Below are 18,524 nucleotides of genomic sequence, written 5' to 3'. Positions count from 1 at the left end.
GACAATAGAGCAATCAAACCAACAAAAGAGCTTCAAGATGTAAGGGCTATGACAAGTTCTAGTTAGTCTAAATCAGTACATAGAGCAAGGTCATACAGATACAGTAAATGGAATATAAAGTGTAAGTGTTCGAATATAAAGGTCAAGTGTCTACAAAAAAGTAAAAGGCACATCATTTCAGTCATTACTTGAAAATGGCTGAAGACTTGGTTGACAGCTCAGACAATAGAAGCAATCAAACTAACAAAAGAGCAACAAATGCTCTACAAAGTCCCAGGTAGTTAAAGGCAGAACAACAGAACACATTTTTAAATTGTTATATAGATAACAGATATTGTTAGTGTAAGAAATCCTAATAAAATATAGTAATGAAAATCATGAAAATGGCAAAAGAGTCTTCTGGGTTGAATTTGATCCATCAGTCTACACCATCATGTAATCAAAATTTAATTCAGACTGATTTAGGTGTTTACATGAATACCAGATGATCTGGTTGCAAGTAAACATATCTGAAATTGAAAAATTAAAGCCACAATTTCTGACCAAGTTTGTTCAATCAAATAACAGTTGACTGTGAATGTCTGACCTTAAATATGGAAAGGAGTAGTTTACTTAAAAATAGCAATTTTGATAAATGTCATCATTTACTTTGGATGGATACAGCGTTAAAGAAAACAAAATCGTCACTTCCTGATTAACTGGCGCCAAATATAAACAGTAAAAACAGAATTTGCTGCGGTGGGAGAAGCTGTGTGAATTTTTTCTTTATTTAATTATATAGAATTTATTTAATTATTATTTACTTAATTAGATATGGACAAGTGTCTACACATTGTTTTTGAAACTAAGGTGTGCAGTATGAATGTAATTTTATTATTGTTTATATATATATATATTTGTAACTTATTTTATCTATTTTTTGTACACTCTCAGAAATAAAGGTACAAGAGCTGTCACTGGGGTGGCACCCTTTCAAAAGGTACACATTTGTACTTGAAGGGTCCATATTGGTTCCTTAAAGGTATATATATTAATAAATACAAATTTTAAAAGGGAACACTTTTGTACTTTTAAGTATCAATATGTACCCTTGAGGTATTAATATATACCTTTAGGTACAAATTTGTACCTTTTGAAAAGGCACCACCCCAGTGACACCTCGCGTACCTTTATTTCCGAGAGTGTATGGAAAGCTCTGTGACGTGAATTTCCATTTGGGATTAATAAAGTCTAAGAAACAAACAATAATAAGTGACTTGCGCCTTAAAATGTGACACGCAATAAACGCGTGGTGGCGTTTGAAGGCGTCAGGCATAGCACAGACGCTCTCGACAATTCTGGAGGTAATTAATAATATAATAATACTAATACTGGCGTTTTAGAATGACCAAAACAACATTTCAGATGTTTTACAATGTGTTCAGCCTGCTGGTCTGTCCATTCCCACACGTTTTTACCATCACATGATCTATAACAAAAAAATAAATAAATCTATTACAAAATCACATGACTTTTTTACTGCGCATAATGGAATTTGTTCGGTAAAAGTGTGTCCATTGTAGTTTATGTGCATCTTTTCTTATCGAATAAAAGGTTTATCCTACTCAGTTATGTGCATATGTTTTTTATGTGCATTTTTTTAATTTATGTGCATCTTGGCATTTCCATCAACCAGTTTTTTTTATGCACACATCCAAAATATGCATAGAAATAGGTGAATGGAAATGCAACTATTAAAGAGCGTACAGTACATTGTATGAAGCACTGAGTCACAAATAATCATGGTTTAATAGTGCAGGGAATATTGTGTTTCAAAAGAGTGATCTTGAGAATCAAAATGGTTGAAAATCACTGCACACGAAACTTCCGTTTGTTCAGATATAGCATTGTTGATCAATTTTAATTGGTGCAATAAAAATGTCCCTTTTGGATATCACTATTAGACCCCCACAAAGATATTACCATTATTATAGATACACAAAACCACTGAAACTGATACTATACTATACTATACTATACTATACTATACTATACTATACTATACTATACTATACTATACTATAATGAAGGTCAAATGAGTGCGTTTGAGATTTGGACAGATATGTATTGTTCATGCATTTCGTAGGGCTCCTCAGTTTGAACTCTATTTTGGTTTCTATACTGCCATAAGGGGAGATCATGTCGAAGAATATAGATTATCTAAAGATAAATGATTTATATGCTGTACTCTGAATTGTATCTCCCTTTCATCCAAACAGCTTTGTCTGTGTGTCCATCGCTCTGTTCTCTCATTCACCCTCTCTTCTTTGTCCTCTTAATGGAATGGAGGTTGGCAGTCTGCTCCAGGCCTTGAGCTAATGGAGAGAGAGATAGAGAGAGAGATGGAGAGAGAGAGAGAGAAAAAGAGAGGGAGAGAGGAGAAATGTTGCCATGTTTATGAAAATAGCCCTTAGGAGGATAGTCCACATGGACACAAACACAGGCTGGACAGTGTCTGAATGATGTTAATATACCATATATCCATTCTCTTTACACAAATTGTAAGTCAGCTGATATGAATCCCGATATTAACTGAACCTATTTTTGTCTCACAAATCAAAGCTGTTGTGTAACATGACATTCACAGCCTTGGTTAGTAATCATCAGCATTTATTTGATATGAAAAGTTATATGTAAGTTACTTTTGGATTATGAAATTTAAGGATGGATGTAGAGAACAACAAAGTACAGTGTAAAAAAATCTGTTTTTAATTATCTTCATAATGAAATATACTGTTTTTTTATGATTGCAGGTATGTTAACATCTTAATATTTTAGTTGCTATATTTTTGTTAAAAAAAAACATTTGATTTCTAGTCAAAATGATCTTTTTTTTAGATCAACAAATTGTTATTGTCTGCTGTTACTCATATATTTGATTGTGTTTTATAATTTCATTGTACTGGAAAAAATATGCCTCTTCTTAAATTATGAATGTCATCATTGGATGGTCAGATATTTAAAAGGTATTGCTTCTAATGTAGTGGGTCTCAGCATAGGTGAATCCAAGGAGCATGATTGTCCATGACAGTATTTCAAGGTCTTCCAGATATTTCTGTATAGAGTTTATTAGGCACACATTGTGTCAGGTTAGAATTTCTCTTTCAAAATGGCTTTCATTCTTTGTGGTTTGTATTCAAAGGTTTTAGAAACAATCCTTTGACCATATTTGTAAATTTAACATCCATGATGCAAATTTTCTCAATTTCAAAGGTACTGTACTGGATTGAGATCTGGTGACTGTCAAGGTCATCTGTGTATAGCGAACACACTGCCATGTTCAGTGTGAGTGGACATGGTCTGTGTTTATTGAACAGATCTCAGTTGGTACCAAGATGCCCAAATTGTGGCAAGAATATCCTCTTCCACACTATTACTCCACCAGCTGCCTGAACCGCTGACATGAGGCATGAGGAATCTATGCTTTCATTTTTTTTTCTGGCTAATTTCTGACCTCTGAATTTCATAGCAGAAATCATTTCATTTGTTGTCTAATTTTGTTGTTAATTACAGCCTTGGTTTCTTTTTTTTTTAGCTGACAAAAGTGGTTTTTTGTTGCTGTAGCCCATCAGCTTCATGTTTTGATGTGTTGTGTGTTCAGAGATGCCCTTTTGCAGTCATTAATGTTAACAATTGGCTATTAGAGTTCCTTATCGACATCTTGCCCATTGCCTCTCGCATATGTTAAGTTCAGATCAGATTTTTTGCATAGCTGTTCAATTGTTGTTTTAAATGCAGCTAATATCAGATTACCAGTGTGAACTGATCATGATCCTAAACTGATCTGCATGCTCAAAAGAACAACTACACACAGCATAAACCTTCTAATTATGTACTATGTTTATTATTATTACTGCCATTTTCAACAGATAACAGCTGTATATTTTAATAACTATTAATAGTTGTTTTACAAGTACTAATATGGATTTTAATATCTGGATCCTCAAATAAATGTTATATAATTAAAAACACTGATACGTTGTGAACTATGACTTTCTTTGGCTCACCATCAGCTCTTGTGGGAAAAGCAGATTAGAATCTAGGAGCTGATCATGGATTTCACTAAACGATCTAATCATACCTACATGATCGTCCACTCCAGAGAATACCTTGACTGACCACACCGGTGTGGTAACTAATCAATGGGTTATAAAAAGCAGTAGCTGAGGAGGAAGGGGATGTTTGCAGTACGTTCCTATGCTTATTGATAACGAATGACGATAAATTTGCATGAAATTGAACATATCACAATGCGGAACCCATTGCAAATCATCTGACCTTTATTGGATTTAGTATCACATATGAATATGGCACAAATCAGAATGGAAAAAATTTGATTAAATGCAGATTGTGCTGTTCACACTGTCATGACAAAAACATACTGTAATTCATGTGAGCAAAATAAAAAATTGGGCTATATTTGCCTGCGGTGTGAATATAACTGTTTTGCATTATTTTAACTATTCTCTATAAACCCCAGCAATGGTTGTGCCTGAAAATCCCAGTAGATCAGTAGTTTCTGAAATCCTCAGAACAGACCATCTGGCACCATAAACCAGAGTCACTTAAATCCCATTTCTTCTTCATTCAGATGCTCAATTTGAACTTCAGCAGATCATCTTTACCACATTTACATGCCTAAGTGTGCTAAGAGCCCTAATGGGTCCTGATTTCCTTGTTGAAACCACTCTAAGTTTACCGCAATCATTTATACAGTTGAAGTCAGAATTATTAACTCTCCTGAATTATTAGCCTGTATAATTTTTTCCCCAACTTTTGTTTAATGGAGAGATTTTTTTCAACACGTTTCTAAACATAGTTCTAATAACTAATTTCTAAAACTTATTTCTTTTATCTTTGCCATGATGACAGTACATACTATTTTACCAGATATTTTTCAAGATACTAGTATTTATCTTAAAGTGACATTTAAAGACTTAACTGGGTTAATTTGGTTAACTAGGCAAGTTATGGTTATTAAGCAAGCCATTGTATAACAATAGTTTGTTCTGTAGATAATCTGAGAAAAAAATTGCTTAAGTTGGCTTGTAATAAAAAATAAAAACTGCTTTCATTCTAGCTGAAATAAAACAAAAAAGACTTTTTCCAGAAGAAAAAAATATAGAAAATACTGTGAAAAATTCTTTCTTTCTTAACTGTTGCCTCAACTGTTTGAACATAGACATGAAAATGATTCAATAATTTAACTTAAATGAATGTCAGTCTTCAATGCATTGGTGCAAAGATTTAAGCTTGGTCACATTTTAACTACAATAGACATCAGATCAAAGTAAAAAAAAAAGTTAAATTAAGCAAGTTGTGTGCCTTTATTGATATGAAAGAAAACTGTATACGTTAATCTAATACATAAAATTTGTATTTTGCAAAACATGTTCTAGCCTAAAATGGACAGAAAATCAAAGCTAAATATCTGAGCAAAATATATTCCAAATTTGAAGTTGATATCTCAAAAAATGACCTTTTCAGTAACAGATGACATTCAGTCAACATTGATGACCATACAAGGTCGCCCGCTTTGTTTTGAGGAATATTAAATGTATTTTTTTACACTTTTGACAATATTTTTGAAGTAAACATACAATTCTAAAGTAGTAAGGTCTTTTTGGCTGTATTTGATTTGAATTTAGCTCTTACCTCTAAAAAACATCTAAAGTCATCTAAACAAACTTTTACATGGGGATTGCTGTAGCAAAGTAATGCTTTACAGCTCTGATAAGTATCCTTGTTGCAAATTAAAAAATAACTGTTGCTCAGTAATATCTATCAAAAATCCCTCACCACATATGGAAATTCAAAATTTTAAGCTTTCAAATTATACACAGTTAGTCATAATTGCTTTAGGTTTAGACTACAATATTACGGTTTAAAAATGTTACTGTAAAAGGTCTTACAGGTTGTAGGGTGACATTAAATGTGAATCTATTACTCTTCCAACATAACATAATTAAATAAAACAAGTTGTGTTCCTTTATCTTTATGTAAAGAAAGGTCAATATAATACATAAAATATGTATTTTGCAAAACATGTTCCAGCCTAAAATTGAGAGAACATCAAAGCTAAATATCTGAGCAAAATATTTTCCAAATTTGAAGTTGATATCTCAAAAAATGACCTTTTCAGTAAGACTTTGTTTGGCCACAGTACCAAACACGACCACCAGATGACATTCAGTTAACATTGATGACCTTACAAGCTCGCCCCCTATGTTTTGAGTAATATTAACTGTATTTTATACTTCTGACAATATTTGTGACGTAAACATACAATTCTAAAGTAGTATGGGCAGTTTGGCGGTATTTGATTGAATTCAGCCTCTAAAAAACATCTAAAAACTAAATTTTACATGTGGATTGCTGTAGCAAAGTAATGCTTTATGACTAATAAGTATCCTTGTAGCAAATTAATAAATAACTGTTGCTCAAATATGTAAAAAAGAGGACTAATAATTTTGACATCTAATGTATAATGTATGTATTAATCTTTTTTCCAGCTAGCCACTTTTTAGACCTCTGTCAGTCTACTGCTTGACTAAAGTTTAAAGCTACAATTTCAAATGAGCTTCAGCTGAGCATTGATCACAGTCTGCAGTCCCAATGGGAGTTGCTGTATCAAATCTGTTCTCATTTGCATAAATCTTTGCCAACAGTAGCTGTCACTCATCTTGCTGGAAATCATCACCTCTCATTAAAAATGAATGACTTCAGGCCACGTTGTCACTGTAAATCTCTGTCAGTTGAATGCCCCTGAAGAGATCGCTTTTATCACTCGTATCATTTAGCATCTGGTGTGAGCTTGGCATGAAGTAATTCTGCTCGGATTGTATGTAGCTTCTGCTGAATCTGTATGGTTGCATGTTCCTGTTTGTGGTGCCCTTGTGGAAGCGTTTGTGGTTAAAGACTGTAAAGAGAGCGAGAGAGGGAGAGAGTTATAAAGAATGAATGATGTCAGAAGGGTGAGACGCTTCCGGCACTTTCTGCATGAGAGAACAGCCGCCTTGCTGTCATGCTGGCCGCCCTCAAACACACACAAACACACACACACAGCACTGCTCCTCAGTATGCTAAATGCGCGTGGTGATGATAAGAATGGGATTTAGCTGTACACACTGTCCACTGTCATCGGTTTAACGCTGAACTTCTCTTAGCATTAGTATTAACAGATTATCGTTTCTTTATTGGTTATTCATTCAACATATGCTTGAAAGCCTTCTAATAATACCCAAGGAAATCCCTTTGTATGCTGCTGAATGCCCTTAAAGTGATTACAGGGGAAATAATCATGATTTATAGTGCTCAGACTATACTAATCTGTTTGTGTATGTGTGTTTGTGTATGTGGGAACTATGATGATAGAAAGTAAATTTACATGCATATTAAACTATCATCGGCATTGTGCACTATTGACTATACTTCATACTCAAGCAATTTCGTTTTGGCAAAGGTAGGATCAGATGCTGGGTTACAGGTACAGAAGGAGATATCACAACTTTAATAAGCTGAGAAGCTTCTTTCAACATCTTCCAGTTCCAGCGTCTAATTGCTTATTAAAATGTGACACTTTAACTTATATTTTTCAGGATTCATGTGACATTATGGCATTTCTTTCTAAGAGTTCCACTTAAGGAAAATGTATTTTTTATATATTTAAGTGTGCGGTGATGCGGTGGCGCAGTGGGTAGCACGTTCACCTCACAGCAAGAAGGTCCCTGGTTCGAGCCTCGGTTGGGTCAGTTGGCATTTCTGTGTGGAGTTTGCATGTTCTCCCCGTGTTGGCGTGGGTTTCCTCCGGGTGCTCCAGTTTCCCCCATAAGTTCAAAGACATGTGTAACAGGTGAATTGGGTATGCTAAAATTGACCGTGTGTGTATAAATGAGTGTGTATAGATGTTTCCCAGTGATGGGTTGCAGCTGAAAGGGCATCCGCTGCATAAAACATATGCTGGATAAGTTGGCGGTTTATTCTGCTGTGGCGACCCCAGATTAATAAAGGGACTAAGCCGAAAAGTAAACGAATGAATGAATGAATATTTAAGTGTAAACTTTAATGCAGTGGCTTTGAATTACCATTGCAATGAAAAGAAAATATTTTTATACATATTTTTTATTACTAAATTACTAAATGTTTAGTAAAAAGTGAATTTTAGAATATCTTTCTTGCCCTCTTAAAAAAACAACTAAAGATATAGTTCACCTGTAAATGATAATTCTGTCATTGTTTACTCACTCTTGTTTCAATTCTTTATACCTCATTCACAATAGCAGCAACTTTGTAGCTGCCTGACGCTCTTGTCGGTGACCTGCTGCAAACGTAGGTCTGTGTAGGTCTACAGCACGGAGAATACAAGCGAACTGAGAGAGGTGAGGTCACCTGAGCTCTACTGGTGCTACAATTGCTCAAGAAAGTCGCTCTTCATTTGCATATAATTGAAGGATTCTCAACCTTGTCGTGCCGCTCAACATACCCATCTGGTAGCCAATGGTCGCTGTTGCTCAGGTAGATGGAGATCATCAGAAGTCGTTCACTCTTCGTTGAAATGAACGGATGCTTGACGCTTTGCCGCTGCGAGTCACTTGTAGTGTGAATGGGGCTTTATGAGTTATTTTGTTAATTACAAAAGAAGATATTTTGAAAAATGTTGGAAACTAGTAATCATTAACTACCAGAGTATTTGTTTTCCCTACTATGGAAGTTAATGGTTACAGGATTGGAACCACTTGAAAGTGAGTAAACAGTGAGTACATTTTCATTATTGGGTGAACTATACCTTTAACTAATTAAAAAAAATAAAAAAATTATATTTAAAGGAGCCATATTACTGTATGCAAAAATCACTTTTATAAGGGTTTTAAACAGTTGTGTAGGCACAGTCTGTGACTATAACCCTCTTCTTATAGTAAAACTGTATTAATTTAATTTTTTATAATCACACTTCATAAAAACAGTCTGCAGAAACACTTTGATTGACATTCTTCCTTTGTACATGTCATCAGAGGGGGAAAGCCTGCCACCCATTAGTTACGATCTTTCTCTCATTAGCATAGGCATTAGTCTGTGCCCGGTCAGTATCTGGATTGGAGACCACATGGGAAAGCTAGGTTAATCATAGCAGAAGTGGTTAGTGAGACCAGCAGGAGGCACTCAACCTGTGGTCTGTGTGGGTCCTAACGCCCCAGTATATTGATTGGGACTCTGTACTGCTCAATGAGCGCCGTCTTTCGGATAAGACGTTAAACCGAGGTCGTGACTCTCTGTGGTTTGTAAAAATCCTAGGATATCCTTCGAAAAAGAGTAGGGGTTTAATCCTGGCCAAATTTACCCACTGGCCTGGCACAATATGGCTACCGTTGCATCATCCAGGTGGATGCTGCACACTGGTGGTGGATAAGAAGATTCCCCCCAAAAATGTGTAAAGCACGTTGAGTGTTCAGAAATGCGCTATATAAATATAAGGAATTATTATTATTATGCTGACACATAGATATTTGTAGCTCCGCCCTCTTTTGAAAAGGAAGTTGGGAGTACAATCTCATTTGAATTTAAAACAACAGTCACCAAAATGGCACAATTAGGATTAAAGTCTAAATGGGCCAGTTTCAAAGAGTTTTAAAACAGTATTTTTTTTATTTTGAGTTGAAGCTATACATACACACTCTAGGGCCATCAGAGACTTAATCTTTTACAAAAAAATTATATTCTTTGATTTATTGTTAAAATATACTTTGAAATGAATCAATAAAATTGTATGTAATTTCTATTGATTTGTGTGTCATGTGTTAAAATACACATTTAAAGGGCACCTATGATGAAAATCATTTTTGCAAGCTGTTTGGACAGAACTGTGTGTATGTTTAGTGTGTCCACAGTAATAGTGGAATGATAGAAAGACAATAAGTCTCTTTTTTTTAATTTCCTGACATTAAAATGGGATCCAAATCCCTCCCATTTTGAAGCACACCACAGCGTCACGTAGGAGTGTGTTTTCCCCACCCACCGATTTGATTGACAGCCTCGTATTAACATGCCTTCGTAGTAACATGTATAATCATATCAACAAGACAGGACATGCACAAAGCAACCAGGATTAAAAGATCTGTTCAGCTCTCTGTGATCATCAATCATCATCAAATGTGATCAAGAATGAGTTTTACAAGTTTAAAACGTTTTTAAAACAGTGCATGTTTGTAATAAATTACAGCAATTTTACTGTCTTTATCACCAAAGCTGCGTGTCAGTGCAATTACAAAATAAGATGCTTCAATCACAGTTTGTGGACATTGAATCAGGTTTATTTTGTACATTAACATAACGGATATCCATACAGTAGTGTTTATTAATGTGTATACCGTCACATTTGCCATGCAAAAACTGCAAATTTAATCGTGCACGCTGTCTGTGTGTGTGTGTGTGTCCGCTGTGTGTGTGCGTGAACTTTGTAATGACAATGTGTTGCAAACATCATTGTTGCAACTCCACAACAAACACATCAAATAATCATTGGTAAAGTTCTTACTGTAGTATTTCTCATAAACATTACATGAGATCTGCTTCCTTCATGTCTGTCACTGTTTATCTGACGCAGCCGAGGCAGAGATTGAGGCACACTCTGACAGGCACGTGGGAACGGTGGGCAGGGAGAACTAGCATTAATGGCGCAGGCGCAGAAAATCCAATGTTCTGAAAGGTATAATAAATAATCTGATAGGTGTTTTGAGCGGAAACTTTACAGACACATTCTCGAGACTCAAAAGACTTATCTTAAATCTTAAAAAAGGGGGTAAAACAGCTGCCTATAAAGTGCTGTATGCGCAAATATTTAAATTTCAGTTTGAATAATGTGTAATCTGAGTCTTGCCTGTTAAGTCAGAGTACAGTACAGTAGTTGTCAGGTGTTATGAGGGCATCTCAGGTATCATCTCAGAGCTGTCATCTTTAATGGTACTCATAATGTTTTGTGTCCTGGTCTGCTGTTCACATCGTCTAGACTTCGTAAACCCTCTCCAGTGATTTCGAAGCAGATTTACTAGCAGTTTACTATGGTTATGAGGCTAATGCTGTCCTTGATTGTGAGAGATGTGAAGCAGCAGACAATGGAGGAGTACAGATTACTCTCAATATACGAGCTGGAGAAAGGCTCGATGGCTTAATGGAGCGTGCAGCAAAAGCGCACTTGCACACACAGACACAAACACACGCTAGCACACACACACACACACACACACACACACACACACACACACACACACACACACACACACACACACACACACACACACAAATCACATATATATTCACCAGAAGGGAATGAAAGACTTTAACCAGACCAGGGTAGAAAAGTGAAACATGAAACATGTAAGATGTAAACAGGCTTTTAAAATAAGTATTATATTCAATAAACATTTTGTCGGTAAAGTTGGTATATGGTTACCATCTGACCATTACTGTAGTGCACCCAGAAATGAAGATTCTGTCATCATTTACTCTCCCTCTACTTCCAAACCTTTTTGAATTTTTTTTTTCTTCTGTCAATTTGAGGACATTTCTGATTAAATTAGGCCTTTAAAAAAAATAATAATAATAATAAATAATATATATATATATATATATATATATATATATATATATATATATATATATATATATATATATATATATATATATATATATATATATATATATATATATATAGTCCATTATACATACAGTTGAAGTCAGAATTATTAGCCCCCCTGAATTATTAGCCCCCCTCTTTACTTTTTTCCTCAATTTCTGTTTAACGGAGAGAAGGTTTTTAACACATTTCTAAACATAATAGTTTTAACAACTCATTTCTAATAACAAATTTTATCTTTGCCACGATGACAGTAAATAATATTTGACTAGATATTTTTCAAGACACTTCTATACAGCTTAAAGTGACATTTAAAGGCTTAACTAGGTTAATTAGGTTAACTAGGCAGGTTAGGGTAATTAGGCAAGTTATTATATAATGATGGTTTGTTCTGTAGACTATCGAAAAATTATATAGCTTAAAGGGGCTAATAAGTTTGATCTTAAAGTGGCATTTAAAAAATTATTCTAGCCAAAATAAAACACATAAGACTTTCTCCAGAAGAAAAAATATTATCAGACATACTGTGAAAATTTCCTTGGTCTGTTAAACATCATTTGGGAAATATTTGAAAAAGAAGGGGGGCTAATAATTCTGACTTCAGCTGTATAGATTTATATATCGTAATGCTAGATTTTTCCAATATATCGTGCAGCCCTGATTCAGACTCAACATTGCAATTCTTGCGATGTGACTATTGCCGATGCACACATTGTGATATTGATGCTGAAACGATATGTTGCGCAGCCCTATCAGCTTCTGCTTCTTTAATCTGTGTCTTTGGAGTTTGATGGAAATGCAAATGCCGAATGCATGACTGCATTATGGTTTACTGTTGGTTACTAGGTTACCAATACCACAGCCAGCCACTCTAACCACCTGGAAATGCACCTAACTCACTTTTTTGCAAATTTTGAAATTATTTGCTTCACGATAGGATAGAAACCCAGTTAATGACAACATGGAGATATAGATTAACTGTTAATATACTATTATACATTACATTATAGCCTAGCCATCTAAATCTTTATAAAATACATGACTTATGCACTAGTATACATAACTTTATTTATTTATTATTAATACAGAAAAAGTAAATATATGTTTTTTTTTAATAAAAGTATAAAAGGCCACAGAAACTCAATTAAGCATTTAAAAAAAACAGTTTAACATTTCAAAGAACTACATTTGGATTGAAAAATACTTTATAGAACAAACTTGTTTTATAGAAATCACACAGTACTGTATTTACTTATGCAAAATATGTATGAATCAGTATGTGATTTCTGATGCAGCCAAAGTGTTTCTTTCCCTTCTGTTCCAAGTATGTGATACTGTGTGCGTTTTTTACAAGTTGAACCTGTTATAAAGCAGTTGACCCTTTCTTTCACATATTAATGCTATCATATGGCTTTCATATTCTATTTCTATCCTGCACTCCCTCACATCATCTAAATAAGTATGATTAGATACTTATTAGATTATAATAATCTGTCCAAAAAGAAGGACAGACAGTGAAAAAAACTGCACAGAATCAAGCGAGATCAAGAGAACTGAGTTGAAACTGTGTTTAGCAGCAGAAATAAGGAGGAGAACAACGACTGTTTCTACATGGTAAGACTGGGACAGATACAGTTCTTTGTGAGCAGGAAAGAAGGGAGAGGATATTATGAATGACCAACGGAGACGCTGTAATGGATTTCATGTGGCGTTGTTTATTCCAAGATGCATTTGCATGCATACCACACAGGCAAACACACACTCAGAGGAAGAAAGCGGGAGAGAAATAGCAGTCATCAGAAATGTTTAATTGCAAGAGGAACCAACTGTTGTCATGTCACATCCATATCTGTGTGTGTGTGTGTGTGTGTGCGTGTGTGTGTGTGTGTATGTGACCATATGGTACTGTTAGTCTTCAGTGGACCTTTGATGGAAACTGACATATAAACTGTCATAATTAATTAAGCATGAAGACAAGTGGAGAGCAATTACTGCATATGACAAACAACAAACAGTCCAGTATAAAATGGCCTAATGTCAAGCTATACATATGAATTTCTTCATTATTTCTGTGTCTCGGGCATATTCAGTTACGGTCTGTTGTGTTTTTGTTGAAGTGATGTGCGTTTAATGTTCTGTCTAATGTTTATTTGTTTTCTCCTCAATGCTTCCTCTACAATCAGGAGGTGGAGGTTTGTATGATTGTGCCTTTGTTTTTTGGAACAGAGTCTTGCTAATGTGCCTGTGTGTTTGCAGGGAAATTTTTCAATGCTTGTTATTTGTCCCTTAGGCTGCTGTAGTTGCATGTAGGGCTGTGCAATATGACAATAAATATCATATGGACTAAATAAAAAAAAGTGTTGTTTCATATTATCTTATTTCTTTGCAAAATAAATGTGTACAGCAATACTTTGTCATAATTTACGAGTGCAATATTACACGCCATTATGGGGGATGCAGATAGAAGTGTGAATACCAGCATGGTGAAAACGTTTCAATCTTAAAAGTACAAGGTTTCCATTTAGGATTTTATTTAGCTATATTTCATGTTGGGCCTAGAATCATTCGCTTTATATTTCATTACAATTTTATTTAAATTTAATCAAACATTTGGACTGAAGTTCTACATAAAATGAGAAGTATGATCACATATGGGTGAAACGGTGGCTCAGGGGTTAGCACCTCACAGCAAGAAATTTGCTGGTTCGAGTCCCGGCTGGGTCAGTATTTCAGCATTTCTGATTCTGATTTCTGTGTGGAGTTTGTATGTTCTCCTCATGTTGGTGTGGGTTTCCTCCGGGTGCTCCAGTTCCCCCCACAGACTAAAGACATACACTATAGGTGAATTGAATAAACAAAATTGTTTGTAATGTATGTTTGTGAATGACTGTGTATGGATGTTTCCCAGTACTGGGTTGCAGCTAGAATGTCATGCGCTGTGTAAAACATATGCTGGATAAGTTGGCGGTTCATTCCGCTGTGGCGACCCCTAATGAATAAAGGGACTAAGCCAAAGAAAAATGAATGAATGGTGTGTATTATTGCAGTTTGAGCATAAACAACAGACTGCAAATTTACGTTGCTCAAAGAAAAATACACTATTAAAAGTTATTCATTTTTTAAAAAGTAAGTAAACCCGTTGCCCTAAAAGTGAGTAAATCCATTGTAACTTGAACTGTTAAGTTGACTTAACTTGATTTTTATAATTATGCATGTTGTTCATTTACATAATAATTTTAAGGCAATGATTTTACTCATTTTTTAAAAGTAAAGTCAACTCAACGCTTTAAAGCAGTCCTTGCAGGCACAGGATGTCAACATGACGTCATATTGACATAACAAAGTTGTTGTACCCCAACGTCATGGGGACGATGGATTTTGTTTGGTAATGAAAATCAGGTTGACGTCAAAAGCCAACATCAGGTCACCGTCAATGTCCAATGTCCAACCTAAAATCAACCAAATATCAACATCTAATGATGTTAAACCTTGATGTTGTGTGGACGTTACCACTATGACTTCTATCAGATGTTGGATTTTGGTCATTTTCCAACACAACCTAAAATTAACCAAGGATAATAAGCTGAAGGAAAATGAATGAATGATCACATATGAACGAGTACATTTTTGAGGATATACTTTAAAATGTAAAAAAGAAACAATCCTTTACCTGTGGACAATATATATAAACTATTAATTTATTGAATCTACAGAAACTGTACTATATTGTGATATATATCATAATCAGGATCTGAGATTACTAATATCGTGATTTGAGATTTTTGTCATATCGCTCAGCCCTAGTTGCATGATAATATGTGACATGCAAGACATTGTAAAAAAAAGTCAATTAGCATATTTTAAATATTAATTTATGTACTGAAGTTCAGTTAATCTAACTCGCCTGTTTATTAACTTCTGTTTTAGGAACCAGGAACATGGAGCCCAGGAAAGCCATTCGATCAAGGTAACTGTTGGCCTATGACATCACTTTGTTCAATGTTGAAAATCTAAGAAAAGTTTAATGCTGTAGTGTGTCATCTTTTGTTTTTTTTTAGTAAAATTCTTTCTCCTGACCACCCAGACTCAGAATCAACTGCTTAACCAGTGGCGTGAGTTTGAGGCAGGGTTTTGTCTCTAAAATGCTCTCAGCTGCGCATTGTCTTTCTAACACCACTGGCTTAGCAGGCCAAAATGCCGTTAGATTGAAAGCCTCATCCAAACCTTTCACTGTTTCTAAGAAGTAACAAGGTTCTGTTTGTGTGTGTGTGCATGTGTGTGTATTTTTGACATATCAGGACACAAACTTGTGTAATGCCATAGGTATGCCACATGTACAGTGCTCAGCATAATTGAGTACACCCCATTTTGAAGATGAATATTTTTATCCATTTCTCAGTGAATATAGGCTATGTATTTTGGTGTATTTGAAAATTTTTTGTTTCTCTTGATTTTTCCTCTTTTTAAAAATGTTGTGTTTAATATTTTTTTATAACATATACATTTGCGTGTACTAGTTTTTGGACCGTTATCGTAAATTATTTTGTTAGATAAGCTCCAGATTTGGCTTCAGTACTGACTAATCTAAGGTTTATGCACAATTATAATATTGTATAGCTTCCTATTAAAAATATTAATTTAAATGATAGATTTGTGAGAGGTTTACTTATATTTGCTGAGCACTTTATAACAAAGAGAAGATGACTTAAAAGGATATTGTCCATGTCCCCATTTTTCAAATGGTTATGAATCATACAGAGTGAGTTTTTTTTTTCAGAAAGTAAAAATGTGAGGGTATACTGTGTTTCTTGTGAGGGTTGGGTTTAGGAATAGGATAACAACACAGTTTGTTCAGTATAAAAACAATGGAAATCAGCACCTGCCTACCACGTTGAGAAATGGGGTTCAAACGTCAAAACTTGCAAGTGTTTAATGTTATTATTATTCGCAGTATTAATTATATGCATATTTATATTTGTTTTAATAAAAGCAAGTTTTTCAAATTTGTCCACCTGTTGGGTTTTGGAGACGTTTGCATCACCATAGCATAAGGATGTGTGTTTGGATATAACAAAATTTTTTGACCACACTTAATTATTATTGTTAATTTATTCATTTGCTGGAAATTAGAACTGAATTTAGAAATAGTTCTGAAACAAATCTTTGCGCTTAACGGAAGAGGCTTGTTCTTTATCTGTTTTCTGGCTAGTAAAGCATTCAGTTTTTCCACTTACAAAATCCGCCATGTAAATAGCAAATGTGCCATGGTGTGACACAACTGACTCTTAAAGGCAATGGAAGATGAGACTCCGATTGGTTCAATGAAAGTTATGCTCAAAACACAGCCATAACTCATTAAGAGAATAAGCACAACCCTGTTAGACCATGCACCATTTTTATGTCCTTAAAAAGCAAAGGTGGATTCGGACATGTCCTTTATGCTTTTGTGCCATGTGCTTTAGGCTTTAAGCCTAAATTGTTAAAATACTGTTAAAAATGTCTCATTAGCCGTTCACTTTTTGCAATAAGAACACTATTGCAAATAAAATTTTAAAAAATATTTATACAGGGATATCTAAACTTGATTTCCCTGCTGTATTTAAATATCATCTGTACTTAAACGCTTCTGAACTAATCAGTCTTCAGAATTGTATACCTCTGGCCTAATTTATGATACATTTACTATTTCGAGATGGACAGAATGGGTTATTTAAACTTGTTGTCATGTACAGTATTTTATCTTTTATCTTTTTATACTTTAAAATAATCTGCAATGAGCTTATGCAATAAAACAAAATGTGCTTTTATTATTGGCATATCATTTTAAAATAGTATAACATGCAAAATATTGTTGCTGGAGAATTATTTTATTTTTTTTTTTTTTGCAATAACATATGCTACCCATTTAAACATTTGAGGTCAGAAAATAATTGAAAAAGAAATGACTACTTTTATCCAGCAAGCACATTTTTAATATATCTACTGACAGCAAACACTGTTGCATTGTAAAAAAGATTTCTCGTTCACATAAATACTGTTCTTTCTGTTAAAGAATCACAGAAAGAAGAAGAATGTATACAGAAGAACATACAACTGTGGGTGAAATGCAGCATTCAGCAATGACCTTCATTCAGATCGTCAGTCAAAATCTAGATTTGTGCAATATAGATTGGAATCCAGTCATATAGTGTGAATGTTTTAAGCTATATTCATATATTGTTTGAAATGCTATTCAAAATGCGTTTAAAGATATGCTGCGAACAAAGTAGAGACATTGCTGTACTTCAAATAGTAGAGCATAGTGCTAGCTTAGCCAAGGTTGTAGTTCAATTCAGATAAACGCATCTGCCAAATGCATAAATGTACAATAAAGGTTGCCTTGCTAGCTATACTACAAAATCATTTTTAGCCAAGTCCATAATGCGAGAGCAGAATGTCATTGATCAAGCACTGGTGTCAAAGGATGTTAGGTAGTGGCTGGTTATTGTAAGACCACTGATTCTGGTCATAAATCAACCACAGCTTCCAGCCACTGCCATCTTTCATTCAGAATTTGAATCCCAGACTGCAAGGAATGTGGTCATCGAGAAAGCCAGAGCAATACACACCTCTACCATGTTGTAAGATAGCATCTGCACTTCAAATCCTTTTGTTGCTGTTTTTTTGGCATTTGCATTCCAGCGCAATGTCATCGCCATAGAAACCAGTGCAGATATGTTGTAAAATGAAAAAAATGCCACAGGACAAACAAATTGAATTGGAGCAGTTGTGATGCACAGTTATTCATTTACATCAAATACTATTTAGAAATAATCAAATTTGGACTGACAGCCGGACCATGTCAATGTTTATTCAT

The 18,524-nt window shown here is 34.6% G+C and overlaps 1 protein-coding gene across 1 annotated transcript in view; it reads left to right on the top strand.

Annotated features, from left to right (window-relative positions):
- Positions 1-18,524, top strand: part of spock3 (SPARC (osteonectin), cwcv and kazal like domains proteoglycan 3) — a 72,627-nt gene that overhangs the window by 11,829 nt on the left and 42,274 nt on the right. Inside the window, exon 3 of the mRNA XM_056460366.1 lies at positions 15,596-15,635. Coding sequence (XP_056316341.1) covers positions 15,596-15,635 — 40 coding nt within the window. The remainder of the gene's footprint in view (positions 1-15,595; positions 15,636-18,524) is intronic.

This window comes from Danio aesculapii, chromosome 1 (genome assembly GCF_903798145.1).
Source record: "Danio aesculapii chromosome 1, fDanAes4.1, whole genome shotgun sequence".
In the NCBI taxonomy this organism is placed as follows: Eukaryota; Metazoa; Chordata; class Actinopteri; order Cypriniformes; family Danionidae; genus Danio; species Danio aesculapii.
The sequence above is the reverse complement of the archived record's forward strand: the minus strand, read 5'-3'. Positions and strand labels throughout refer to the sequence as shown.